Source organism: Ceratosolen solmsi, unplaced genomic scaffold, assembly GCF_000503995.2.
Source record: "Ceratosolen solmsi marchali unplaced genomic scaffold, CerSol_1.0 scaffold7, whole genome shotgun sequence".
Classification (NCBI taxonomy): domain Eukaryota; kingdom Metazoa; phylum Arthropoda; class Insecta; order Hymenoptera; family Agaonidae; genus Ceratosolen; species Ceratosolen solmsi.
Window position 1 is genome coordinate 15,499,782 of NW_011948413.1, and position 26,240 is coordinate 15,526,021.

The 26,240-nt window shown below is 24.8% G+C and overlaps 1 protein-coding gene across 1 annotated transcript in view; it reads right to left on the reverse strand.

Moving 5' to 3' along the window:
- Positions 1-4,360: 4,360 nt before the first annotated feature.
- The window catches only part of LOC105367719 (uncharacterized), a 76,297-nt gene continuing 54,417 nt past the window's right edge, over positions 4,361-26,240 (reverse strand). Inside the window, exons 3-5 of the mRNA XM_011506487.1 lie at positions 8,926-9,182; positions 4,685-4,904; positions 4,361-4,377 (exon numbers count right to left, since the gene is read on the reverse strand). Of these exons, the coding sequence (XP_011504789.1) occupies positions 4,361-4,377; positions 4,685-4,904; positions 8,926-9,182 (494 nt within the window). The remainder of the gene's footprint in view (positions 4,378-4,684; positions 4,905-8,925; positions 9,183-26,240) is intronic.

The window sequence follows — 26,240 nt, forward strand, 5'->3', positions numbered from 1 at the left end:
TTGTGAATGAATTGCGGTGTATTAAAAAAAAAATAATAAAAAAAAAAAATTTAATTGGAATTTTGAATGTAGCAGAAACAATAAACTTCAAAAAAAAAAAAAAAAAAATAAATAAAAAATATAACATAAAACCAAAACATGATTTTATAACAAAGGAAAAATAATAGACAATAAAGTAAGGGAACATCATCAAATACGTAAGCATATATTATGTTGGTTATAATACGTAATTAATTAATGCATGTTATATTAAATTTATATTATTAATATCATGCATATTAAAATACGATATTTATATTTAAAAATTAAGACGCGTGAAATATATTACATTTAAAAGTAAAAAAAAGGTGTTCAAATATAGCTAACGCCTATGAAATCAAAGCTTTTTTTGCATAAAATACGAAAACATATTTCCCAAAACATTTCGAATATATAACTTATTTAAAGCGATTAAGTAGCGCAGGCAAGATTAATTTCCTAATATTTACGAGCTGCTTATTGTTGATTCGCTCCCGTCGAAGAAAATATTTCCAAGTCTCGCAACTCCTCATCAAACGAAACTAATAGTATGCCTAACGCTCATACTATGCAATATGTCACTTTAAGTTGCTTGAAATCCTGAAAGTCTCGTGCAGTTTAGCGTCAACTCCGATATGGTTCCCTCTAACATCTTCAATGCAGTGTAGAGTTACGGAAGCCGCAAAGAAGTTGAAGTCAAGCAAAAATAATAGTGAGATCATGTAAAGTGATGACAGGATAAATTCATATTTGTATTTAATGAACGAATAACTTTGGCTGAAGAAGTTTTTCGAATACCAAATGCCCTTATTATCTTATACCTTATCCTTTATCAATAATAAGAATATACTCTAGTTGTTGTAATTATATGTAACGTGTTAATGTGAAATAATGATATAAAGTGCCATTATGTATAAATGAAAATATTTATATGATTATTAAATTGAATTTTTTTTTTCCTAATTCTGGGATTTGAAAAATCTTTGAAATTCATAAAATAAATATAATTTCAAGCATTCCACTACTTTTTAAATGTAGCAAATAATATTTGTAAAAAAAATTATAAAATCGTTATTAGTTAAAATTTCTTGTTCTTTTCCATGGTGAGTAAAATAGAAAATTGGTACCACGAGTAATTAATGATTTAATTCAATGTATAAATTATCGAATAGTGCTTTTAAAATGTTTTAAAATAATGATTTACATAATTTTAATTTTAGCTTTACAACTACATTTCTAGTATCGAGGAGTTAAAGTAACTATGGCGTCAAAAAACTTCTCGGAATAATAGAAAATTTAATAGAATCGTAAACAAACTTTGCGAATATTTTAAGTAGTGAAAAATGGAAAGCAACAATGTCATTCTAACGCATATGAGGATGTTGGAAAAAAATTGAAGATAAAGTCTAAAAAATATATTTCATTATATTATGATATTAACGACAATTACAATTTACTAAATATGATTAGAGTAATTTACATAATATCGATGTCATTCAGAATTTTTATTCTTCAATATGTTTCTATATGTGTAATTTTTATTACACTAATGCGCACCATATTTTATCGATTGAATTATCAAAACAATCATATTTAATATTTTAAACATTCAATGATGCAATCTCATTATTCTTTTTGCTTTGTAATTCATGAATAAGATGAGAAAAGTCCTTGATTCACATAACTTGATGCGCAATTAACCAAATACCTTTTTTCTTATTCTTATTCGTTCTCTTAATATTCCAACGAATCCTTTTTAATAAACCAATGAAGCGGTGAACATTGAACTTGAGATGGAGTGAATACTCTTCGCGATTATGAATAAGATTTGGACAATTGAACGAAGATAGAGGGGTTCTTTGTGGATACGGTGTAAATGTACGAGTAAACCGATAAGAAAAAAAATTGAATGAAAGGTTGCCAAAAAGGATTAGGAGATACAGGCTATTAATTACAGGGATATTCAGCAAAAAGGATAAGTCATTTATTTAGTTTCATAATTGTTCAATGGAATCGTATGGGGTTTCCTTCTAATACGGTAGGCCAAATAAATTTAATTCTACATCTATTGCTACAATAAATTTATTACAAAGTGCTTATTTTAATTACGTTTCCATCATAATAATGGAACAATTCAATTATAGCGCTAGATTAGAGATGCGAGGGGCGCGGGTTAAAGACCGGTCGAGGGCAAGTGTCCTCGTAACGAGAAAGGTGGCGAAAGGCATTCGCGTTGCCGGGGGCGGTAGTGGGGGGTAGGGATGTCTCAGCGGCGAGCTGTTGTCTCTTTACGGGTGAGCTCCGATGAGTCGAGAAGCCATTGGCGCACACACCTGTCACCTTTATTTATTTTCAGTTTATACACATTTCATTTATATTTTATGGATCTTACTCTCGGTACGCGTCCATTGTATTAGATACAATCGTAACCTTCGCACTTAATGATCTCCTGAATGTATGGAATTCGCTAAGATATAATAAGATGTAATGAACAAGAAGTAAAATGGGAGTAGAACATTGATTAAACCTAATTAATCTATTAAACAAGAATTGTAGTCGAATTTGATTCAACGTACATATTCTTTTACGCATACATTGATATTTATTTAAATAGAGTTGTATTAAATTATTAATTTATTTACAGAAATTCATCATAACTATTATAATAGAATCATCGATAAGTATAATTGCTCTAATAGTATGGAGAATATGTTTTGGAATTTCCTGGAGTTATTTGGAATTAGGATCTTTCAATTGACATTTATTATTGTAGAAAAATTTCAGGTTTTTTTTTTGCTTAAAAATTCTACTTTTTTATATTCTACTCGATAAAGAGAATATTGAAAACAATTGTGATTTATACGTCGGCCAAGTTTTAAAGACTTTTTATTTTAGCAAACATTATTTATTTTATATTGACTGTAGATTTCACAATTAGAATAATTACGTAATTCAATATGTTAATTTTTTTAATATGATAATATATTAATTCATCAAATACGTTAATGCAATTTTATTACCTTTTATTACAGTGCTGAAGATTGTAATATACTAAATAGTACCAACTGACCCATCACTATTCTTTATATATTATAATTATTTATTACTTAAAACTCTCATTAGTGAAAACTATTGCACATACTTAATTAATTTTTATTCAATTAACGACATCACGTCAACATCAAGTTAATTTACATGGAAACTTTAATTATTTCAAAAATAATCGTAATATTTTTGTTATTATCATTATTATTGTTATTATTATTGTTATTATTGTTCGTTTAAAATATAATATTGTGATTATTATTTTTTTTAATTTATTTTTTCGAATTTCGCGTCTTATACGTTTGTTATAATTTGATTTTAAAAACCATGGAATAAAATATCCCTTACATTTAAAACTATATTTCTAATTTCTTTTTAAATTATCGACTATATTTCTAAATATGTTAAGTATCGCGAATAAATGATAAATGAAATTGTTTGAATTGCAAAATCCCAGTAATTTCTTAGGATTACACAAAGTCACAAAATGTATAACCAATTTAATGACATTAGTTATCTATGTCCTTTGTCATCTCGTTTACTTGAACACTCTCCAATTAAATAAATGAAGCGTTCATTGTCATCAAATTCTCTCCGGCAATTTGGCTTTTTATTATAAACTGCGTGAAATCGTTCATCGTACCTATTAGTAAGTTTTCAATTATCCTACTAATAATCTAGTACTTATGTCGGAATAATTGCAATTCGTGCGGTCACAGTGGAAATAATGAAAATTTATTTATTATTTCAACATATAAGTATTTTATCTGGTACATCTGTCACACCTTAATTTTCAACGAGCTATCTCTTTTACATACTCGCGCCTATGTACATGTTACATGTGTACAAAACTGCACGCGCGCGGGCATACATACAAAAATGCAATATTGCTTAGTTTTTTTTGTTTCGTCTAATTATGTCAGTAAGAAGTGCACGTTAATCTATATTATTTATTCAGTTATGAAAAATAAGACTCTACAGTTTTAATAATTTAATGACTTGAATATTAAATTCTCTAGACAAGTTTTCAATTATTCAAGAGTTTATTAAATATTAAATTTTGTAATTATTTATTATATAGTACATATTAAATGTATGCGCTTGTAATTATACAAAATAAAACAATTAGTGTTAAAATATGTATATCTTTCAATTAAAATGTATCATAATTGAATAAAACTTTTGCAAAGGCTTTTAAATAATTATCTTTAATTTTAATGCGAAATGTTAAAATTAACTAATCGAAAGCAGATAATTTTATTAAAGAATCATACCTAATTATATTTTTATGTACTTATCATATAGATTCATGTTCTGCATTTAATCAATAGTATTGTAAAAGTAATAATGCAATAGCATGTTGTCGGATCTTACAACAAAAATAAAAAGAAAACTAATTGAAATTAGTGATAATCGAGCTAATGCAAGTAATACGAGTTTCCACTATAATTTTATTAATGTGCAGGTTTGGTAAAGTGATAGGTCGTAAATTGGATTGTGTCAAATTAACGTTTCGCCACCATTATTATAACTCTTAAGTTTCTTTGCTAACAAGACTCATCTATCAAGAGTAGCTGAATAAGGCGTCGGTTAAAAAGTTTTGCAATCGCTATGTACTTACCGTTAATGTGTAGATTAACGTGAATGAACCTGGGCGGGTGTGTACTGATCTGGCACTCATACTGACCCTCGTCACTGCTGTTGACGCTCTTGATTTGAAGGCGCCAGTTGTCCGGATACTGAAATTCCACGGTGTACCTCGAGTCCCCGGTATACGTCTGTTGCCCCACCGTCAACAAGTTCATCTTCTCACCGTTGTCTTGTCGTCTCACCCAGGACACCTGCGTACAAGCCAACGGAACACGAGTTATATATATAAGGTATAGGAGAGAAAAGTTGAAGCTGCTCTTTTAATCAAAGCCGATGACTCTTTATTACTAGAGTAAATATAAGGCTAAGATAGTGTGAATGAAGAAAAGGAAAAAGATAGAAAAATATTTTTAATATAAACGGCAACTTAATCTAAGGTATAATATTCATGGAGATGCGAATGATATGCAATAAAATTGTATTGAATTTTAAGATTAACAAATTTATCAAGTAAATTTTGTTTTATATACTTAGTCTATGATTGACATTGATCGTGAATTTGTCCAAATAACTAATAGCATTGTAACGTACTGTAAAACAACTATGGGAATAATATATTGAGAGCTGATCGTATTCATTTTGAGATATAAATAAATGTATATCGATCGAAAAGTCACTTACATATTTATCAAGTAGGCTGAAATACCAGCTAATGCGATAAAACCTCTAAGGACGAAGAAAATTTACGGTATTTTATTTAAGTATCTAGATTATAAAATATTAAGAGACATTATAAATAACTCATTATAGACATATATTGTTAATTAATTTAATAATGAATAGAATTGTTATTAATTAGAGACTATTGAAGTAATATTTGAAGAACAAAATTTGAGTGTGCCAATATATTTTATCGACTTCAAATGTATTTATTGTATAAAATTATCGACATTTAAAGGACATCAATATTAATTATAGAAAGATTCATTTATAAATTACGGAATATTCTGCTAGTGATTATTATATTTCATTTTCCATTTCAATGAATATTATCATGCATCTATAAATAGAAAAAAATCGAGTAAATAATAATTATTCAATACTGAAACTCATTACACCGAATAGCTATGACGGGTAATATTACTAAATATATCTTATCGAAAAGTATGAAATATAATAGTCGAAATAATAGAAAAAATTATAAAAGACATATTACACTGCACAAGACTTCCTGTAGACGTTTAATTTGGATTTTCTTACAAATTTTTTGTCTATACGATGCTTTGTTCATTGCAGATATATAATAGACAACTTAATCACTCATTCGATTGATTTACAATTTATCTTTATGTACACTTTTGGTAACATTACTAAATTTGAAGTATATGTACCTTATGAGTTAATAAATTCATACTTTAGTTAAAATATAATAATAGTGTAAAATTAATTTATAAAACTAAATTGTAAATATCTTCCAATTGATGCTAAGCTTTAATCCAAATGTTAATTATAAATTCTCTTTGTAACAAGGTTTTTTTTTTTTTTTAATAAGAATAACATAACAATAAGTATAACATAATTTATAAAAAAGATTTCAATTTATAAAGAAAAATAATTAGTTAATATAGATAATTAAGTAATTAATATAGGCAATACGTTTAACCATAGGATTTTTCTAAATAAACTGGATAATTTATAAATTATGGAGCATTTTTTTGTTTATTTATATTTATAATACGTAAATTATAAATAACACTTATACTATTAATAATTAAATTTAAATTAAAAATGATGAGAAACGAATTTCTAAGTATATTTTCTTTTTATATTCAAATCGTATTTTGAAAAGTAATGTAACTGCAAAGAATAATGTATGAAATAGTGAAATTGTTTCCGTATTTATTTTTCTTATTTATTATATAAAATATGATATAATTGATATTGATGATGATAGTTAAAACCTACGCTGTAAATTTTTTCATAATTTATCATAGTTAATAAATTAACACAATATGTGAGCTCCATCACATTACTTCATATGTTATTAATAGACTTCTATGTACTAATTTAATTTCAATTTTAGTAACGAGATACTTTTTGTAAAAGAAAATCAATCGATGAACTTTATACCGAAGAAATATATATTTTGGAATGGTAATTATAAATTCATAATATTCTTTATACGTTAAATCTAAATATATATATATATATATATAATGACACGATATCCAAATAGACTATTTCTATGACTTAATAATAGGGGGTAAGATTCATCCAATGATACGTTATTTAATTTAATTGAAATATAATGAAAAAGGAAGAATATTCGTATAAATTAACTTTTTAATAATAAATTTGAAATATATTAAGAGATTCGTAAAAATAAGTTTATTGCAATTTTTCTAATTCATTTTATTATCATTTTTCTTTAAAGTAGCGTATAGAATAGAGCAACTCATTCTCAGTTTGCATTCAAATCTTGAATGAATGTCTTTTAATTCTCATTTAAATAAAAATAACGAAAAGGATTGAAGGTTTACAATCAACTTGAACTAAATGGGGTTACAAGAGGAACTGGTAGATGTGCGAACTGCATTACTACTCATCCCAGCTGGTGCACTCGTATTTATTTTGAACATGACTGTGAAATTGCATGATAATGAAATTTGGAATGATAAACCGCCTTACATGAAAAATAATCATTCTTTTACTAATTTATATAACTCAATGGCATATATATTCATGACATGTTTTCATAATATAATTATAAATAATATATATATTGAAAGTAATGAAAATATTGAAAACGGGTGAATTATTATTTCAAAGAAATTGAATATGAGATCATAGATAAATTCATATATATGAAAAATCAATATTGTTTATTTTCGTAAACTTTCCAAGTAAATATAATAATAGTTTGTAAAAATTTGCTCCTACTAATTTGCCCAAACTATTACTCGAATTTTAGCCGAAATGTTTATACATATTAAAGCTTCCAAATCACTGATTCATAATGTTAATACTTAATAATTAACTTTGTGGATAACTTCTTAAATTCCGAAAAAGCTATGAAGTTATAAATTATAATATGTTATATTTCATTTGGTTACCTAATATGCTCAACTTTTTATGCATTTCAAGATATATTGAAAATTTATAGTTATAGTAAATGAATGTTAACAAAATGATAAATATAATACGTATAAACATTAATTACCGTTAGAAGTCTTAACATATTTATATATTTTAAAGTCAAATAAAATTCTTAAATCACGTGAAGAGCATAATTTTTTCTTAATTTATATTAGTCATATATTTTAATAAAAACAAAAAAACATCCATTAATTATGAAGTAAAATTTAATTAGAATAATTTCTGGATACTGTATTTATTCATTACAATGTATCAAATTATATTATTACTAATGTTATTCTAGATATTTTGCCTAATTCAATAAATTTTCTGTATTACAATTACGGTTGATATTATGCTTGACTATTAAAAGTTCATGAAATGAGAAAAATCAATGGTTCTTCATTAAAACAATCTTTTTTTTATATTGAAAATTCTGTAATAATATAAGAATAAAAGTAAATGTTAAATAGCATTAAATAATAAGTAGTAAAGTGATAAATTCAATGAAAAAATTTTTTACCTTAATTTTACGTTATTAAAAAATGTAAAATTACTTGACAAATAAAAAGGCAGGCATTTCTGATTTGGTCTTTAATAAATAATTTCCGTAAGCACTTTGAAAAATCTAGAGTATTTTACGTAAATCGAGTTGAACAAAATTAATTTATTAATGTATATATATATATATATATATATTTGGAAATTAATATTCTAATTTATGAAACAATAATTAATAAAAGTAATGAGTGATTTTAACGTAATTCATGCTACACTACTAACGAGTATTAATAGAAAAAAATTTCAGATATTTTACATAAATTTTTGTTTTCGAAATCATTATTCTCGCAGGCATTTAAAAACTATTTTTCTTTCATTTCTTTTTTTTAAATATTTTATGAAATAAATACTTCATTGTATGATTTCATTGATAAAGAAACTTGGATAGTATTCTAATGATATGCAAGGAATACTGATAAGAACCGGAAATATATTCTTAATTTATGGTTATTTTTATCGTTTTCTTGAAAATTTTTTTGACTAAATTCAAAAAAAATCTTTTTAATTATCATTGTCATTATAATATTACTGATGTGATCCACTATATTTACTAGGTAGTATTACATTTTTACTCACAGTTTTATCCTGTAAAAGTGAAATTCGGCAATCCAGTGTAACATTGGCCCCGGCTTGTGCTGTTATGTTTGTGCTTTTACCCTCGAAATGTGGACCCCAATGATGATCGTGGAAGTGTTGGTGTTTATTATGGCTGCTATGGGAATCGAATATGTAGTTGAGCATAGGCGAATCAGTAGGTCCGAAACGCTTTGCCGTCCCGACCTTTTTTGTCGCTACTTTCGCGGTCGTTACTTTCTCCGTAGTTGTAGCTAAATCTGTAACAAATGTTTATGGATTATATAAACCTTGAAGTGCTATTTTTTTTTTTTTAATGAACACGATACAAACAATAGATGGTTGTATAATTTTGTAATTTGTTAAGGGAAATAATGATTCGCTTTAAGATAAAAAGTTTGAGTTTTAAGAAATATTTTTCAATTAAATCAATAAGATAATCAATCATCAGCACATTGAAAATACTAATGAAAAGTATGAATATTTTTACGAATAGCTAATACCAGAATACAATAGCATTAGATGTAACATATTTAAAAATTATTTATTTGCATTAATTTTAATTTTAATTCCAAGTTATATATGTCCATTGATGCATTATTATATTAGAGTTATATATGGATTTAAACATTTTCATTAATTATTTTGCTTAATTAATTTAATGCATAAGAGTGCGATTTACTTTATTATATCTTGTGCGCGTGACTTCACTACCTGTATTAATTAACAATTAACTTTAAACGATTACAAAAGAATTTCGGCTATCTCTTCTAGAATAAAATTAAAAATCGCAGAAGATTCAATTCGATATTTCAAAATTTACATATGTTCCTTTTAAAATAAACGAATAATTTCATTACCCACTTTATGTCAGTTATGCATATCCATTAATACGCATACATGTGGGTTTAAATTTACATTAAAAATTGAACTTTATGTCATTTATAAATATTTGAATGTGTAAAATATTTACATAATTGATTTTGATATGAAAGGACAAGTGATCTGGGTATATCAATCAGTCTAATATTAAGTCAATGAAACTATTTTCATTCTGAAATTATTAGAGATAAAAATCGTATATTATAATATGTTTGTTATAAACCATTAAATTATTACAAGCAATTATTACAAAAAAAAGATTCTGGCATATTAACATAACTTATATTATTTTTGAGAAAGGTTGTATACGGTAAATTATTTCTTTTCATAAAGTGCGTAACAACGAATGGTAAAGATTTTATCACACAGAATACTCGTACAAACCCAAGTAAGAGCCGGTGTCTTTCATCTTAACTGAAAAGGATTCTATAGTCAATCCTCAATTCAGTTTCCCGGAGCGAAATTCGAGAATTCACCGCTTCAATATAAGGAAGTTGGCCGTGTGCAAGAACGTGCTCAAGTTAGAGTCAGCAAAAGGTAACACTTTTAGTCCAGCAATATTTTGTAAAGCTTGTAAAGAGCACGTATATGTATACATACATTCATACATGTATATATATATATATATATACATGTTTGTGCGCTATCATATGTGGCTTTAGTTGCTTGAAAGGAATCTCGTCGGAAATACAGTAGTTGATTCTTTGCCATTAGAGAATATGGAATGCAATGGAGAATGCTTCGTTACAGGACTCTTCCTTCTGACACTGTTGAGAGAAATGGAAGCAACCATTACATGTATTTTTGGTGTTAAATTTTTTGAAAATAAGAAAAAATTCCACTCGGAAAAACACGACAAAGGAAGTGTAGTTGGACTGATTCGGTAGTGCACTTTTTCTAATATGTCAAAGATAATTTTATTTTAAAATAAAGAAAGGATCAGTTTTCATAATGGAAAATATTTGAAATGTTGTATTATATATGTTAGCATAAAATATTGAGAATATTAAAATTATCCAATTGTGCATACAATTTAAATAAGCTGAAATTATTTGTAATTTATGTAATTGATAGCATTTTTTAAAGCGTTAGATACTTATTAGTTTATAACACATACAACTATTTATAAATAAATAAATAAATAAATAAATAAATATATATATATATATATATATATATATATATATTGGCTCACATTATATGTATTACTGTTTTGAAAATATTACTAATAATACTTAGATATGAGACAAGGTTTGTAATAATTATACTCTCAATGCTTTAGAAAAATATTTTAAATTTAATTTTAATTTTCAGTCTATAAATTTAATATGTTGTGAAAATTTATATTATGATATTTATGTAATATATGATATTTAGGTTGAATGATTTAGCATAAACAGAATGATGGATAGAAATAGCATCTTGGCAATGCTATACAAAACAATAATTTCATTGCATAAGGAGTTTAGAATTCTTGGAAATGATTTCATCCTGATTAATAAATGAACGTGTGGTTGTCCAATACAACTATTCATGAAATATAGTGAATAATATGTTGAAATTATCAAACATTGCTTGACCATCAGCAAGATATCGTAGATTTTTTGTCTGTCGGAATGGCTTTCGCACGGAAACTTCAATCTGTCACTGCATTGATACCGAGACCAGTGGGATGTAAAAAGGCGATAACCGATCAAGGGAGATTAATCAAGATAACACTATAGATTAAATAAGGACTTATCAACTACTAATTCCAGGTATTAAGCTAAAAATTACAATTGCTATTGTAGTATGAGGACAATTTGAAAAAATTTATTGGAGGTAAGTTGATAGATACACATTTAGGAATAATATAAGATAACAATAGTAGAAAAATAAGCAGACACGTATTACATTTCAGTTGCATTCTCTCTCTCCCTCTCTCTCTCTCTCTCTCTCTATAATCTGAATTTATAAATAAATGAGTATTCATTCCTTATGTACTTCTACGTAATAATGACAATAATTCTACAATTATATTACTAATTTTTTGTTGGATTCCAATGAAGAAAGGTTTTTATCAATCATAATAGTTACATGATTTTATTAGATGGCGTTTGCATGTTTAAATTACTTACACACAGTTATAATATCATAAGGTTATTATCACTAATATTTTTAATGATTGTATACATAAAAAAATATAATAATTTAAGTAGTTGTAAGTAAGTTTATACGAATATATAATTAAGTAAAAACACAAGGGATTACGATGTTTTACTGAATTACAATTACATTTACATTTTACTACAGCATTTTACTTTTGTTTTACTATATTGAAGATAATTTTTCTATTTATGTATATATATATATATATATATATATATATATATATATTTTTTTTTTTATTTACGTGTTATTAAAATAGATTATTTATCTCTATTATTCACACTTTTTTGTTAACTTACATGTGTTTAATTCATAATTTGTCTGTTATGCTTTGTAGATGCATAAATATATATAAATATTTATTTAATTTAATTAAGCATTTTAGATAGTAGATGGATTGTAGTTTGGATGTGAAGAGCAGCATAAAACAATTAAACATTTTTAATTTATAATTTCAAAGGAACAGCGAATAGGATAAATAGTAAAATTTTATCTATCCATAAAGATATTTTCTGATGTATAATATAAGACGTATAGAAAATGAAAAATCAAGTGTGTTGATGGAATCACTGTGCCGACTAATAATATGACAATACAATACAGTCAAGGAGGTAGCGTAAACCAGTGTCCTCGCGTAACCGAATAAAGCTGTGCGATTCGGCGTCAATTTTATTTTCTAAATATGACTATAGCTTATTTCGTTATGAAATGTGACTTTAAGCGAATATAAGTGTCAATGGTCTTTGAATGAGGACTGTTACAATTGCTGAATGATTGAAAATTTAGCGAGCTAATGACGGAAGTCTTGCTTTATTTTAATGGTGAATCGATCATGTTTGTATTGTGTTGCTATTTATTATAATCATAATCAACATAATCGTAAACTAAATATATGTTATAGAATACCATCAAAGATAATAATAAAATTCTAAATAAGAAATAGTTCAATTTGTACCTGGAGTTGTACTAGTATTTGAAAAATACAGAAAATTTTTTTAATGTACTTTACAACAATTAATTTAGATAATGGATAGAATTCATATAATGAATATAGTTCTTTTATTAACTTTAGATCAAATTTTATCAAATGAAATTCATAAATTATTAAACAAATCCACTTAAAAAGGTGGCTTAGTTGCATTTAAGAAATACATCATTGATTTATAATTTGAATTAATTATTTATATAAGGATTATATAATTTATATTGTAATTTTTATACAAAAAAATATATAAATTGTAGTATTTGCCTATTAAGGTCATGTATGAGAAATAAAGACTTTTATGGGCAGAACTATTATAAAAGATACTACAATTCTTAAATACAATATATTTTTCAAAATGAAAAGAAAGTATAAAAAGTATTCCTTATTCTAAATAGGATAAATTAGAAATGTCATCTTTATAAAAGCTAATTTAATTTAATACTTTGAAATATCAAGATGATATAGCAAATAATGAAATATTTATCTCAGACAGCTTTCATTGATAGTTGATAAATGACTGTTTCATTTCTCACATCTATTATTGTAAATTGAAATTCAATTAATAAATATGAAATTAATATTATATTTAGTATTATATATTATGCATCGATGGATTATGTCGATATAATATTTTTGTTTAATGCAGTGAATTTGAAAGTTTCATTGAATTTTTCACAATTGTTGGAAGTACGAAAAATAATTTTAGTTACATAATTTACGCTTAAAGAATTATGCATTAAAAATTAATTTAGACTAATTTGTAAATTGATTAATTCTCCTTATTATCATAAAGCTTTAGATATCATATTATAAGAATATAAATTATCATAATTTACGTTTGTTTATTATGCATTACTTATTATTATTTACCCTTTATTTTGTACTCTTTTCAATCTTTTATTTTCTATTGTCGTCTTTAACAATTGCTTTATCTTTCGCTGTATAATTCACGAAAGATCCTTAAACGATAATCGCACTTATAAAAAGATTGCATTGCATTCATGTATTCAAGAGTTCAATATCGAAACATTAAAACAAAAAAATGCATAAGGTGAAAAAAAAGAGAAAGGCGTAAGAGCAAAAAATATAAAAGGAGAACAGTTTGCTCTTGGTTCTATCGCTATCGTATTGTTTAGAGAAGCATTTCGCAGCGAGTAAATTCTGTAATATGGAGCTGAATAAGTACATTCAAGATCGTTTGCATGTCGGAAAAAATAAGATTTTCTATACCGCAGCTTCCTATTCTGCTGACTTTCAAATAAATGCGTGAACGGCGATGGCTTCACTTTTATAACCTGGACACTGTAATATTCCCACAGCTAAAAAGGCGATATACAAAATTCTTTTCACCGTGTATGTACGGATATATTATGAATATATTAGAGATATATTGTGGTAGATTTTGCCGTCCAACGAAAGTTTGAAATATTTCGTGAAGTGGCTTTATTTAAACTAAAACAAGTCATTATGGGAAAAATTTACATGATTATGTGACATGTTACGAATACTATATATCTGTATTGCTATACATTTTCTACTTGTTTAATTAAGAAAGATGAATGGTGTCTTTAATTTATTAGATAATTTAAGTATTTCAATATTAAAATGAAAATAAATTGCAAAAAAAAAAATTCATAATCAACTATAGCAGTTACATAAATAGTATTTTTTAATAAAAATACTTTATTTATATATATAAATTTCATAAATATTAAAAAATGGTATATTTATGTCTGTATGAAAATAGGATTTATAAAGATGAAATATATTTTCAGAATGAAATTACGAATAAAGTGCACAATATCACTGCGCAAATGATGAATCAAATTCAGTTACTCACTTGCTCAAGCATGCACACACAATCTTCACGTTACATACAAAATCAATTACACATGAAAAATAAAAAAAAAGGCAAATATTTTGAAATGATAATAGGTTGGGGTAACTATTTTATCTGCTATTCCGGCACATCCGAAGTAGATGAACAGGGGCTTAGGTACAGAATTAATACAATGAACCTTCAATAATATACTATTATCCGATATATTTAGAAATTAAAATTTAAATAAAATTTATAAAGATACAAACAAGACTACATTTTATGTACTATTTCACAAAATGTAGTAGAAATAATTATGAATTTTCAATTCTTTGCGATGGAGTAATATCATATAATTCGATAATACGCGAAAAGCAACACGAAAGTTACAAGCATAAAAAAGATTTATATATTTGTTACTTTACATTTTTATTTTAGAATTATTGTAAAAATATTAAACTAAATGATAGCGTTAAAATAATAAATATATATAAATACTTAAGGTGATATATTTATATTATTATTGTACTAATTGTGCTTGTAAAGATTATTCTACTAACCATTTCGTTTTCATAGTTTAGAGTATACGATTAAATTTTTTATTTTATTAATAAAATGATGAATTTTAAAATATCTATAATTAAATAATTTATAATTAAATTTTATACGACAGCGATGTTCGCTAAATGAATAAATTATCGAACGAGAGAGAGAGAGAGAGAGAGAGAGAGAGAGAGAGAGAGAGTCAAATGCCAAACTTAATATTTTTATTATATATAATTAGTCATTAATCATAGTTTCAATAGTAGAAAATTTTAAACTAATTATATTTAAGTTAAAAAATATGCGAATAATAATAAAGATTTTTAAGAAAGAAATGAAAGCTCAAAAGAAAGCTAGCTGATTTTGATATAATATATTAATAATATAAGACTTTAATGTTTATAAAAATTATTACTTATCCTATGTCCAATCTATCTTTTTTATTAATTTTAGAATAATATAAACTATAAATAAAAATATCGATGAAATAGTTATTAAATACGTTTGAGGAATCCAATAATAGTAGGACCAATAAGTCATAATTTCTGTTATTCGTAACAATTAGTAGAATATTAAGAAATTCAATTTTTATTATGGCATTTTTTTATATTTTTATATTTTTGTGCATTTTTCATTCATTTTTCAGGCAAGAATGTCAGAATAAATATGCTGAAAAAAGTGCAGTATCAGCTTCGAGCGAAAGAATTGCGAAAAAAATTCGCTTCCATTGCGCGGGAAAGAAGCCAAGAAAATCTTACGAAGAAAAATGTATTTTGTGTGGCACCTGCTTGCTAAATGGGAAATAATTAAGCAAACAAAACGAAACCATTCTAAAGCTTTCATGCAGCGTCAAATGAGTTTTTCCGTCTTTATCTCATATTGTTCTCTTTTTTCTTTCACTTTATCAGCTACATTGGTCTTCTTATTCTGATCAATTTTTTCTTCATTGTTCCGTATACCTGATCCATTCTCTTCTTCAATCTTGAATTTGCTTTCTTAGACGAAACAAGGAAACGGAAGTATATAAGTAAATCAGAGGGTGAAATACTGAGAAAGAGATAGAGAATAAGAGAGATTAGTAAAACAGCAGAAAAAAAAACAGAAGACTTGAAACAAGAAAAACTGATCAGAATTCTAATGTAGGTGTCGAGAACGTGTCATGATTACAAATACTGAAATTCTCTTACTCTTTGTTCAAACTATTCGTTCATCTCTCAAATTATATCTTATATTATGTCTCTCTCTCTCTCTTCTATTACCTTATTCTGTGATATGATATACCTTTTCCTTTCTCATTACCAAAATTATGAAAATTATTCTATTTGATGAATTACTGATTTTCATTTTAAATTGTCATAATTTTATATATTTGCCTATGCAATATCACACATAATATTGTAGATATAATATACTATATACTTATTTGTAAATATCATTAGTTTATTTCTCACTCGATTTACTATACAAAACTATACTTCTAAATATATGTATTTATACACGTTCGAAAGCATACATGAATATTTCTTTTTATAATCCTGGAATAAAGCATTTATATAGAAAATAGAATACATATAAAGTATAATAGTATAGTAAATTTTAGTTATATGCAAATAAAAATACATCGACACAATGAAGCATTTAAAGTAAATGAAATGAACTTTATAACTTAAATAGTAGTGGCGTAAAACATTAAGCCTTACAAATTTTATAGAATGCAAGTTTCTTGATAATTATTTAGTTTTCATTAATGACTGATGGAAGCATACAAGTATATATGCATTTCTAGGATATGTAACTTTCTTTCAGCTTACATAAAATCGAAGAAGAATAAAAAAAAGTTATATTACTTATGATAGTTCTAAGACATTTTCTAATGTGACTAAATGTACGTATTTAAAATGAAAAACAAAAAGCAGTCATAAGTGATATGATATTTTTATTCGGATTAATAAAATGTTAAAAATACTTTAAATTAGGAGAAAAATATATATTTATAAGGATGTATATAATAAATTTGGATCAACGATATAAAGATTAAATTTATGACCAAACTAGTTAATATTTTTATCGAAACAAGTTGAAGAGAAATATATTATTCTTTGTCATATTTTAATTTTATTTAAGATTTATATGATGGATTATCTGAATATAAATTGAAGAATTGAATTTTATCGAAAACTATCAATTCCTTTTTGTTTATACAACTTGAGTGATTTATAAATACTTTAACATTTGATACTTTTTTAATGATAATTGATTTTTAATTTACAATAATTTATATTTCTATATTATTACTTTACTTATTATATTTATTATAGTATTTAGTATTTTATTTGTTAATATTGCTTTTTCGGCTAACCCGAATAGCTCAAATTTCAATTCATATTAAATATATCATTATTTATTAATTATATGCTTATTTCAAATGATTAATATAGTGCAAAGATATTAATCGGATTGAAAATTTAATTGTTTTGTAAATCTGTTAATAATCTATGTACAAAAACATCAAATATTAATTTTAAATGATTTCTACATCTTCCATGTTTGAATATTATTGTTTTTTTTTTTACAATTAATTGCTTATCAAATTTCATATCTATCTTTATCAGATACATTCCATGATTAGGCGTCGTTGAATTTTAATTTTTTCCTATTTATATACTTAAGTAATTGAACGATCACAAAATTACCCATACTGCACCATCTCTCGGAGTGTATCTGTGATGTTCCTTTGACAAACTGAATAGTCATGATTTTGCCCATTGTATGAATCTCAGTACAATTATTTATTATATAATATTTGTCATATAATGTTTATATTACTTTTAGATTTATGAAAAATAAATCAGTTGCAATATTTTATTGAAGATTACTGCGTTATCCTCACTCTAAATTTATATGACATACGTTATTATAGTTAACTGTAAAAAATTAAATTTTTTTATTTCCTGCAGTTTTTTTTTTATTTTTTGGATTAAATTTATTATGTATTATTTAGAAGTTTATAATGATATATATTTATTATGTTTAATTTCAAAAATGGAGTATAATAAGATAGATATTTATTATAATAGAAAGATTACAAATTTTACATGTTACTTAATTTATAAAACTTCGAAACTTACTTGATAAATCCTAATTCTATTTTTCATATTATATTTATATTAAATAAAAATATCTGTCTGGAAGTAGAATTAAATAAAGATATATAATTAGTAATAAGAATTTTAATGTAATTATAAAAACATAAATATTTATTCATAAACTATGGATTAAGAATAATTGTAAGTATTAAAACAATAATATAATTATAATTTATGTATAATAATAGAGTCAACATATACCGTTTATAATAATTACAAAACCATGATAATATGAAATATTACACATGTTTATTAAATAGAATTTTGTAAGCATAAATTACAATGTGTACTTATGAATATACTTTTAATGCTATTTTTCAGATGTATCGATTGGTAATATTTGAATGCTTTCAAATATTAATAATTATCGATTATTCAGCAGTGCAAGTAGCAAAGTTGCAAAAAAATTAGTCGATCTATAATGCATAATAATACACACATCAGAGATTCCACAATTTTTCATTTACTCTTCTTCGTAGTTACATATGTAATAGCGAAGTTGTGAATCATGTTTAGGATTCTTTATTTTTGAGACAATGAACATTATTAAAAATCTAATCGAGAATAATAATAATTGTTATTTCAAATATTACAAACTTCAATTACATAATTTTATAGTCACTTTTTACTATAGAATAGATTTAGGATATTTAACCTCTAGATTTACTTATTTTATAGTACAATAAATACAAAATAAATGGTTTTTACAATGTATTGATATTACAATTTACTTCAATTTTACTTCAACTATTATTCTGAAATAGCATTACATTACACATGTACGTAATTAATTAATTCAGTGCTTCATACAAAATTATTGTTTTCAATATAAGAAACGACATTAAATACTGATAAATGACGTATCTTTCAATTTGTATTAATCATGTTTTATATAAAATTTAGCGTCTATAAGAAGAGAATTTTCTTTATTTTTTCGCTTATGTGGATATTTATGACAGTCGCTTATTTATATAAAAAATTACAATATTCATTATTTTTTAATTTAAGATATTTAATAATAAGGAAATATATGATGATTGGCTTCAATTAAACGAAGTAAAATATTATCAGAATAATAATAAGTAGTTTGAGATAACAATAGTTTGAGATAGAGAAAGAGTTAGAAAAATAATAAGAGGCAAGTGTAACGATTTTATATACACGCGACACTCCACCCCCAATGAATTTTGCTCTGCTTTTACACTTTAAAGATCAATAAATATATATGAATAAAATATCTACATATTTTTTATTTTATAATTTAAAAAAATGTTAAAGCCTTTATTTCTAAATTAGTATCTGCAAAAACCTAAATTTCTATGATGTACCTATATATAAATAAAAAATTGACTTAAATAAGTAAATAAATTTCAACTTTTTAAAACATTGTTTTGTAATTTGGTTTTGGAATTTTTTAAAAATTTCAAAATGCTTTATATGTCATTATTTAGGTAAACTAAATTGATGAGTGACGAAACTTGATATTTATTGAATTACAATTATTATGCACATTATATATTTGTTATTTAGTGGTTAAACAAGTGTTTAAATTCCTCGTGCAATATGAATGCCAAAACTTAATTAATTTTTGAAAAACATATTACACTGATTGGGCGTATTCATCACAGACATTTTAAATAGCAATTGCGAAAGAGTAATACGTGAACCACTAAGTGACTCAACATATAACCATATTATGATTATATCCTACTAAGTTCGATTAGAAAAGTGGTTGTAAATTACACTGTAATGAATCTTTACTACTCTTTTCTAGTATATAAAAATTTAGTAGACTGACCCTCAACGAAATGTGTAAAGATAATCTGCTATCCTTAGTTTGATTATATTTTTACAAAATTCTACAATACTGTTTTTTCTCCGGGAACTATTTGATGTCGAAATAACATTGAAATACTGAACCAAATGTAGAGTATTTTCACATTTTAATAATTACATACGATGAACATATGAATTAGTATTTTTAATTATTCTTTAAATAGGTGTTTTAGATATTATTAGATACCTTATTATTAACATTAGTTTAAAACATTTGTTTTATTAAATTCAAGCATGGGATTGTTTCAATTACATATAATTATGCAGCGTTTTGTAAAGAATATGTATTATATTATATAAATATCAGTTATTTATATTTGTGTTTATGATAGCATAAATGATATTACATATGAACAATTGCATTAGTACCACAATTTAAAATTATCTAAATATAAATAAATTATAAAATAAGTTATTCACAAATAAATTTATTCCTCAAACAGAATAAAATGTACATTGAGTCGAACGTAAACTTCCATTGTTTCAGTCAATGTATCCCTTAATTCCATGTAATTTGTCAATTAATATTTTTTCTTTTTATCTAGTTTTTATAACACGCAATGTTTCATCAGTCAGTATTTATTCTTTTATCAGTTTTCTTCTAACTAAACTTTAACTTATAATCTAGCGAAACTGGTTTGTATGTTACTTAACTAATATAACATGACCATCTCATAAAAATTTTCTATATTTTGAAAGAGACGTAAAAATTTTCTATTTCACTTCTTTTCTTTTATAATATAAATTGAATCATAATTAATTTATCTATAATAATAATAAATATTATGTTTTCATGAAAAATATGAAAAGTGGTATAGATATTAAATATTTTAAATTATTTTTTCTACTCAAACATGCTCGAGTATAAAGTTCATATAGCATATGTAACATGATAATATTGCACGTAGAAGAATAAAAACATTTTAATTTACCCAACTAAACATCTACATACTATTTATTTATCAATACGAATGAATTTTATCTACTAAATTTTTAAATATATAATTTTTTCTTGCATTTTGATTTTTAGATTATTCAATGTATTATTTAATACATCATGACTTTATAGTTGACTTTCTACATTTATTATTTGATAACATATAAATGACAATTATTCACAGAAATAAGCTCATACAATTATTGTATCTATATATTAAATTAATTTTTGGGAAAATTAATGATTTTTTATGCAACACTGAGAACTAAAATTATTGAAAACATATTGAACTTTGTATATGGAAATTTTTAGGATACCCTTCACTTAATATAAAATATAGAAAAAATTAATTATAAATTTAATAACTGTTATAGTTAAATAATTTTGCATAAGTAATTTATGGATTGAACTTATACTAACAAAATTTATCTTTTAAAGAATTTTAGATATTTTCAGAGATTAAACTGACATATAAAATTTCATGAGTGGCTTAAAATGTCTCAATACTTAGTTGATACTATTAAAACTTATAAGTCGTATTCCGTCTTATCTGAAAGCGATTTTTCTGATGATGAAAGGTATTTTTTTTTTTTAACATCAGTTAATTATGTTATTATTATTCTTTATGTATACAAAAATTATTAATAACTTTTCTAAACGCGCGGTTACTGAGAGCAAGTATAAAATCATTATTGTAACAGTAATGCATATTTTAGTTAATTTTTAGCTAAGTTTGATGGAGTTAAATAAGAAATTATGTCAAAGGTAGCGCATTCGATAGTGCATGGAGAAGAAAATAAATATTTATTCTGCGTAATTAAACAAATATGGAATAATATCAAATTTTTTAAATAATATATAATATTGAAATAATAGTCAGATTCAAAATCATCAAGACACATGAAGCAAATATTATGTTACACGAAACATTACGGATTAGAAGGAAACTAGTAGTGGATGAAGGTTATAGGGCAAGTTTTGTTTTTTATATTTTTTTTTAAGATTGAAACTTTTAATGAACTATATTTGATAATACTATTCAGATAAGATTAAGAAATAAATAAAAAAAAAAAACACGTTAAGATAAATACTTATTTATCAAACTGCTAAAAAGAAAGAATTTTTTAAACATACGTTATGAACAAACGATGACGAATTAAAAATTATATCTGTTATTATATAAAAATTATAGCAAGTTAGAGTAATCAGTCTGTAATTATTAAATTTCATAGTTTTTAATATTAAAAATGACTTATTTTTATAATTAATTGCAAATTCATAGTTTAAATTATAATCTACTCTTTTAATACTCTTTATACTCAAATAAATGAAAATTTAGTTGTTATTCAATGAATGTACTAATGAATTTTCTATTAAACGATTGACTAAAGCGAAGGACTCGCGAAGTGTAAGATAATTGACCAAGTTTACGAGGTATGCGAAAGACCACAGGGTTGCTACATCCTAGCGCGGTGTACCATAGACATTATTTATTCCCTGATATTTACAATAAAGGTGGTAGGTATTTTATAGGGTATAAGCCCTTTTCCAAGTCTGTCGTATTACACATGACATTGTCGATTCATAATAACCTTAACGAGTCGAGTGAACTGATCTCGGACGAAATCCGTACACGCATATCCAATATCCCTGTCCTGATAATTCTTTACTTCGCAAAAAATTTAGAATATTATATTTGCATTAGTTCTAAAAAGTAGCTTTGTCTGTACGAATATGTTTATATTAGTAAATATTATTTATTAGAACAATAATGTCATAAAAGATGAATCTTAAATAATAAATATAAGATGTGATAAATTAGTAAAAATATTAGGTATGATAAATTAGTAGGTAAAAATCATTTATTATCAGAAAAGTAAAGTACTCATTGAATTTATAAATTGAATCTACAAATATTAGCCGTATATTTTCATTTAGAAAAATAAGACTTTTGGTAAATATAGCATAAATTATCTTGTTACTCATGCTTTCGAGATTCTTGGTTTCTACGGATTCTCGATGCTGAACGAATAGAACTGACTAAGCGAGCGAGTCGCGTTACGTTTTACCGTAGTCAAGCGAAAATGCGAATCAGCATTCTCGACCATGGGAATATCCAGGACCGAATAACGACTAATAATAAGTGGTAATCTGCGAGGTTAAATACGGAACATTCGAGGAATATTCGTGATGAGTGTCGTAGATATATGATCTACGAGGGGAGATAAACCAAATTCCTTTCCATCCAATGAAACATTATTTGCTAATCAATAATCTATAGCCCTAATGTATTTCGTCGAGGGGATACAAACAAAATTAAATACATTATTGAATATTTAGGATAGAACTATTGCAATTATGAGGAACCAACGAGAGAATAATGAAAAAATAAAGGAAATGTAAACAAATAGAATAAATCTGTGAAAATACGAAAACACATGATCGAACGAAAATTTATTTCATTCTCAATTTTAAGTATTCCAAGTACATAAATATTTCAATGTTAAATAGATAATAGATTTTGTATTGCTCGTACAAATATTAAAAAATATTAAATAACAAATATTAAATGTTAACGATCCATTCGAATTATTAATTTAATCATAATAATTCTAATGCATATATTTGACTTTCAACTTTTTTCCTCTGGAAAATTTCATTTTCTTTCGTAGGTTGTATAAGTTAAATTGAAAAACAAAATTATTTATTTAAGGTCGATGGTTAATATTTTTATGTTCGATAAACATTTGTTCATACGAATCGAAAGCGGTTTTAAAAATTAATAAAAAACATTTTTTTTTAAAGAAAATTTTATAAAAACAAATGCCTCTAAAACTATTAAAAAGTGAAAAATAACAAATTTCTAACATATTAAGTGGCCAAATTCAATATAGGATAAATAAAATTGTCATAAATATTATGTTATTGGCCTAATGGGTTACTAATTTTTACGTGACTTTTCATATATAGAAGTATGAGACAATCGCTCATTTTTATACAAGTAAGAATTGAGAATTTAAAACAGGACTAAAAGATGCCACGTACCTACTTTCATAAAATCCCGTGAATAAATTTCCTTTAATAGAGTACGGATACGTGCTATCAAGTTTTATCGGATAGGTTTTAAATCCTTCGGCAATAGCAGGACTGAAGGATTTGTGATTAATAATGAATCAATGCACAGTAATTTCTTATATTTCTTTGCTTATGAGCACCGTTTTTTTTTTTTTTTTTTTTTTTTTTTTTTTTTTGAATCTTTATTTCCTATACTTATTCATGATAAAGCATATATGTTTAAACTGTAAATTAATTATTATTTTAAATAGATAAAAGGGTTCAATTTGGTTCATGTAACATTGCATGATTGTCTTTTTATTATCTTGTTTGTACCATCGTTCGTGAGATCTTGGACACACTCCTACTGATTATCCATACTGTAATACTACAAAATAGTTCGTAAAATCGTATTGAAGTTTATTTAACATAATTATATAGGGCTTAAGTAATATAATCTTTATGTTATTTAAAGGAATGCTATACTGAATTTTTACATGGATTTGCACATGAACGTGTAATAAATAATATAAAAATAAGTAATATTAATAAACAATAACGGTGGATTGTTCAACAAATTATTATATATATAATATTCTAAGATAAAATTAAAAAAAAAACAGTACATTTATTCAATTGCTTAAAGTATTAAAAGTAATAGTATCGACCTAAATACTTTTATTTTTTGTGCGGAGTTTTAAGCTTTGTATCTCACTTTTTCAAACGTAGAATCAAATTTTCTTCTTTTCATATCTCTCCCTATATGTGTATATTTGTATGTTATGTTTTTTGTCTTTTCTCCTCTTCTCTTTCTACGTCTCCTCTACTCTTTCTTAACTCATTTTCATCGCATGTCCCAAAACATATTTCCATTAATTGAAACGATGATAAATATATTCAACGAGAACTTCAATTTGATGTAAAGTTTTTATTTATAAAAAATGTCAGTAGTGCTGTCAATGTGACTTTCTTCCTGTTTATGAGCTCATACTTCTCTTGATATTAAATCTGCTCTATACAAAGTACAGTTACGTGTAAAATAATAACTCTCTAGACGTATTACAGGCAATTGCAAAATGAAACAGTTTCAAAATTTTGTACATATACTTATTGAATGATAGTCGTACTAGATATCGCTAATTGTAGCGCTTTATTTCCGTTTTATTCGATTAATATCTCGTACATCTAAAGTAAATAAATATCTCCTAAAAAGGAATATTTATATAATATGGACTAGCTAATTTCATGATTAATTGATCGAAATTATTTAATTTATTTTTCTTTCCATATTTTATTGGAAATCATTATCATAACGATATTTTTACGAAATTATTTTTAAAATAATTACTCAAATTTTTATTCATACAATATAAATTATATAATAATTATATTTATCAATAAAGAATTATTCAATTAATAATATTTATTATGAACTATGTTCATAGTAATGACCTTTTTCAATTAAATGCATATAACTATTTGTATTAAATTGAGATTTATAACCTAGACGATAGTTTCGTACATGTTTTGAATTATTCTTTTAATCATAATACGCATTAATAATTTTTTAAATTTATGTCAAGATAAAAATCAATGGGATTACTTAAATATTCCGCACATTTTTATAATAATAGTTCACCCTCTAAATATAATTCTCAACGTTATAAAATATTTCACATTAGAATATTATAATAAATTATGTAGATAACTATTTTTATAATCGGAGGCAAATTTTGATTGAATGACAGTTATAGATTATCAATGAATAAGGCTAAAATCAATGTTATAAAATTGATAAGAATATCGTAATGTAACGTAAAAGATTTCTAATAATTCAGATTATTAAAGAAGTAAAGTATTACGCTTCATAATTGCCTGAAATTATCAGTGTACGTTATTGTCTACATATTTTCATTTAATCGTCATCACTTAGCGATTACTAAACTCTATCGATAATATAGTCTGAAG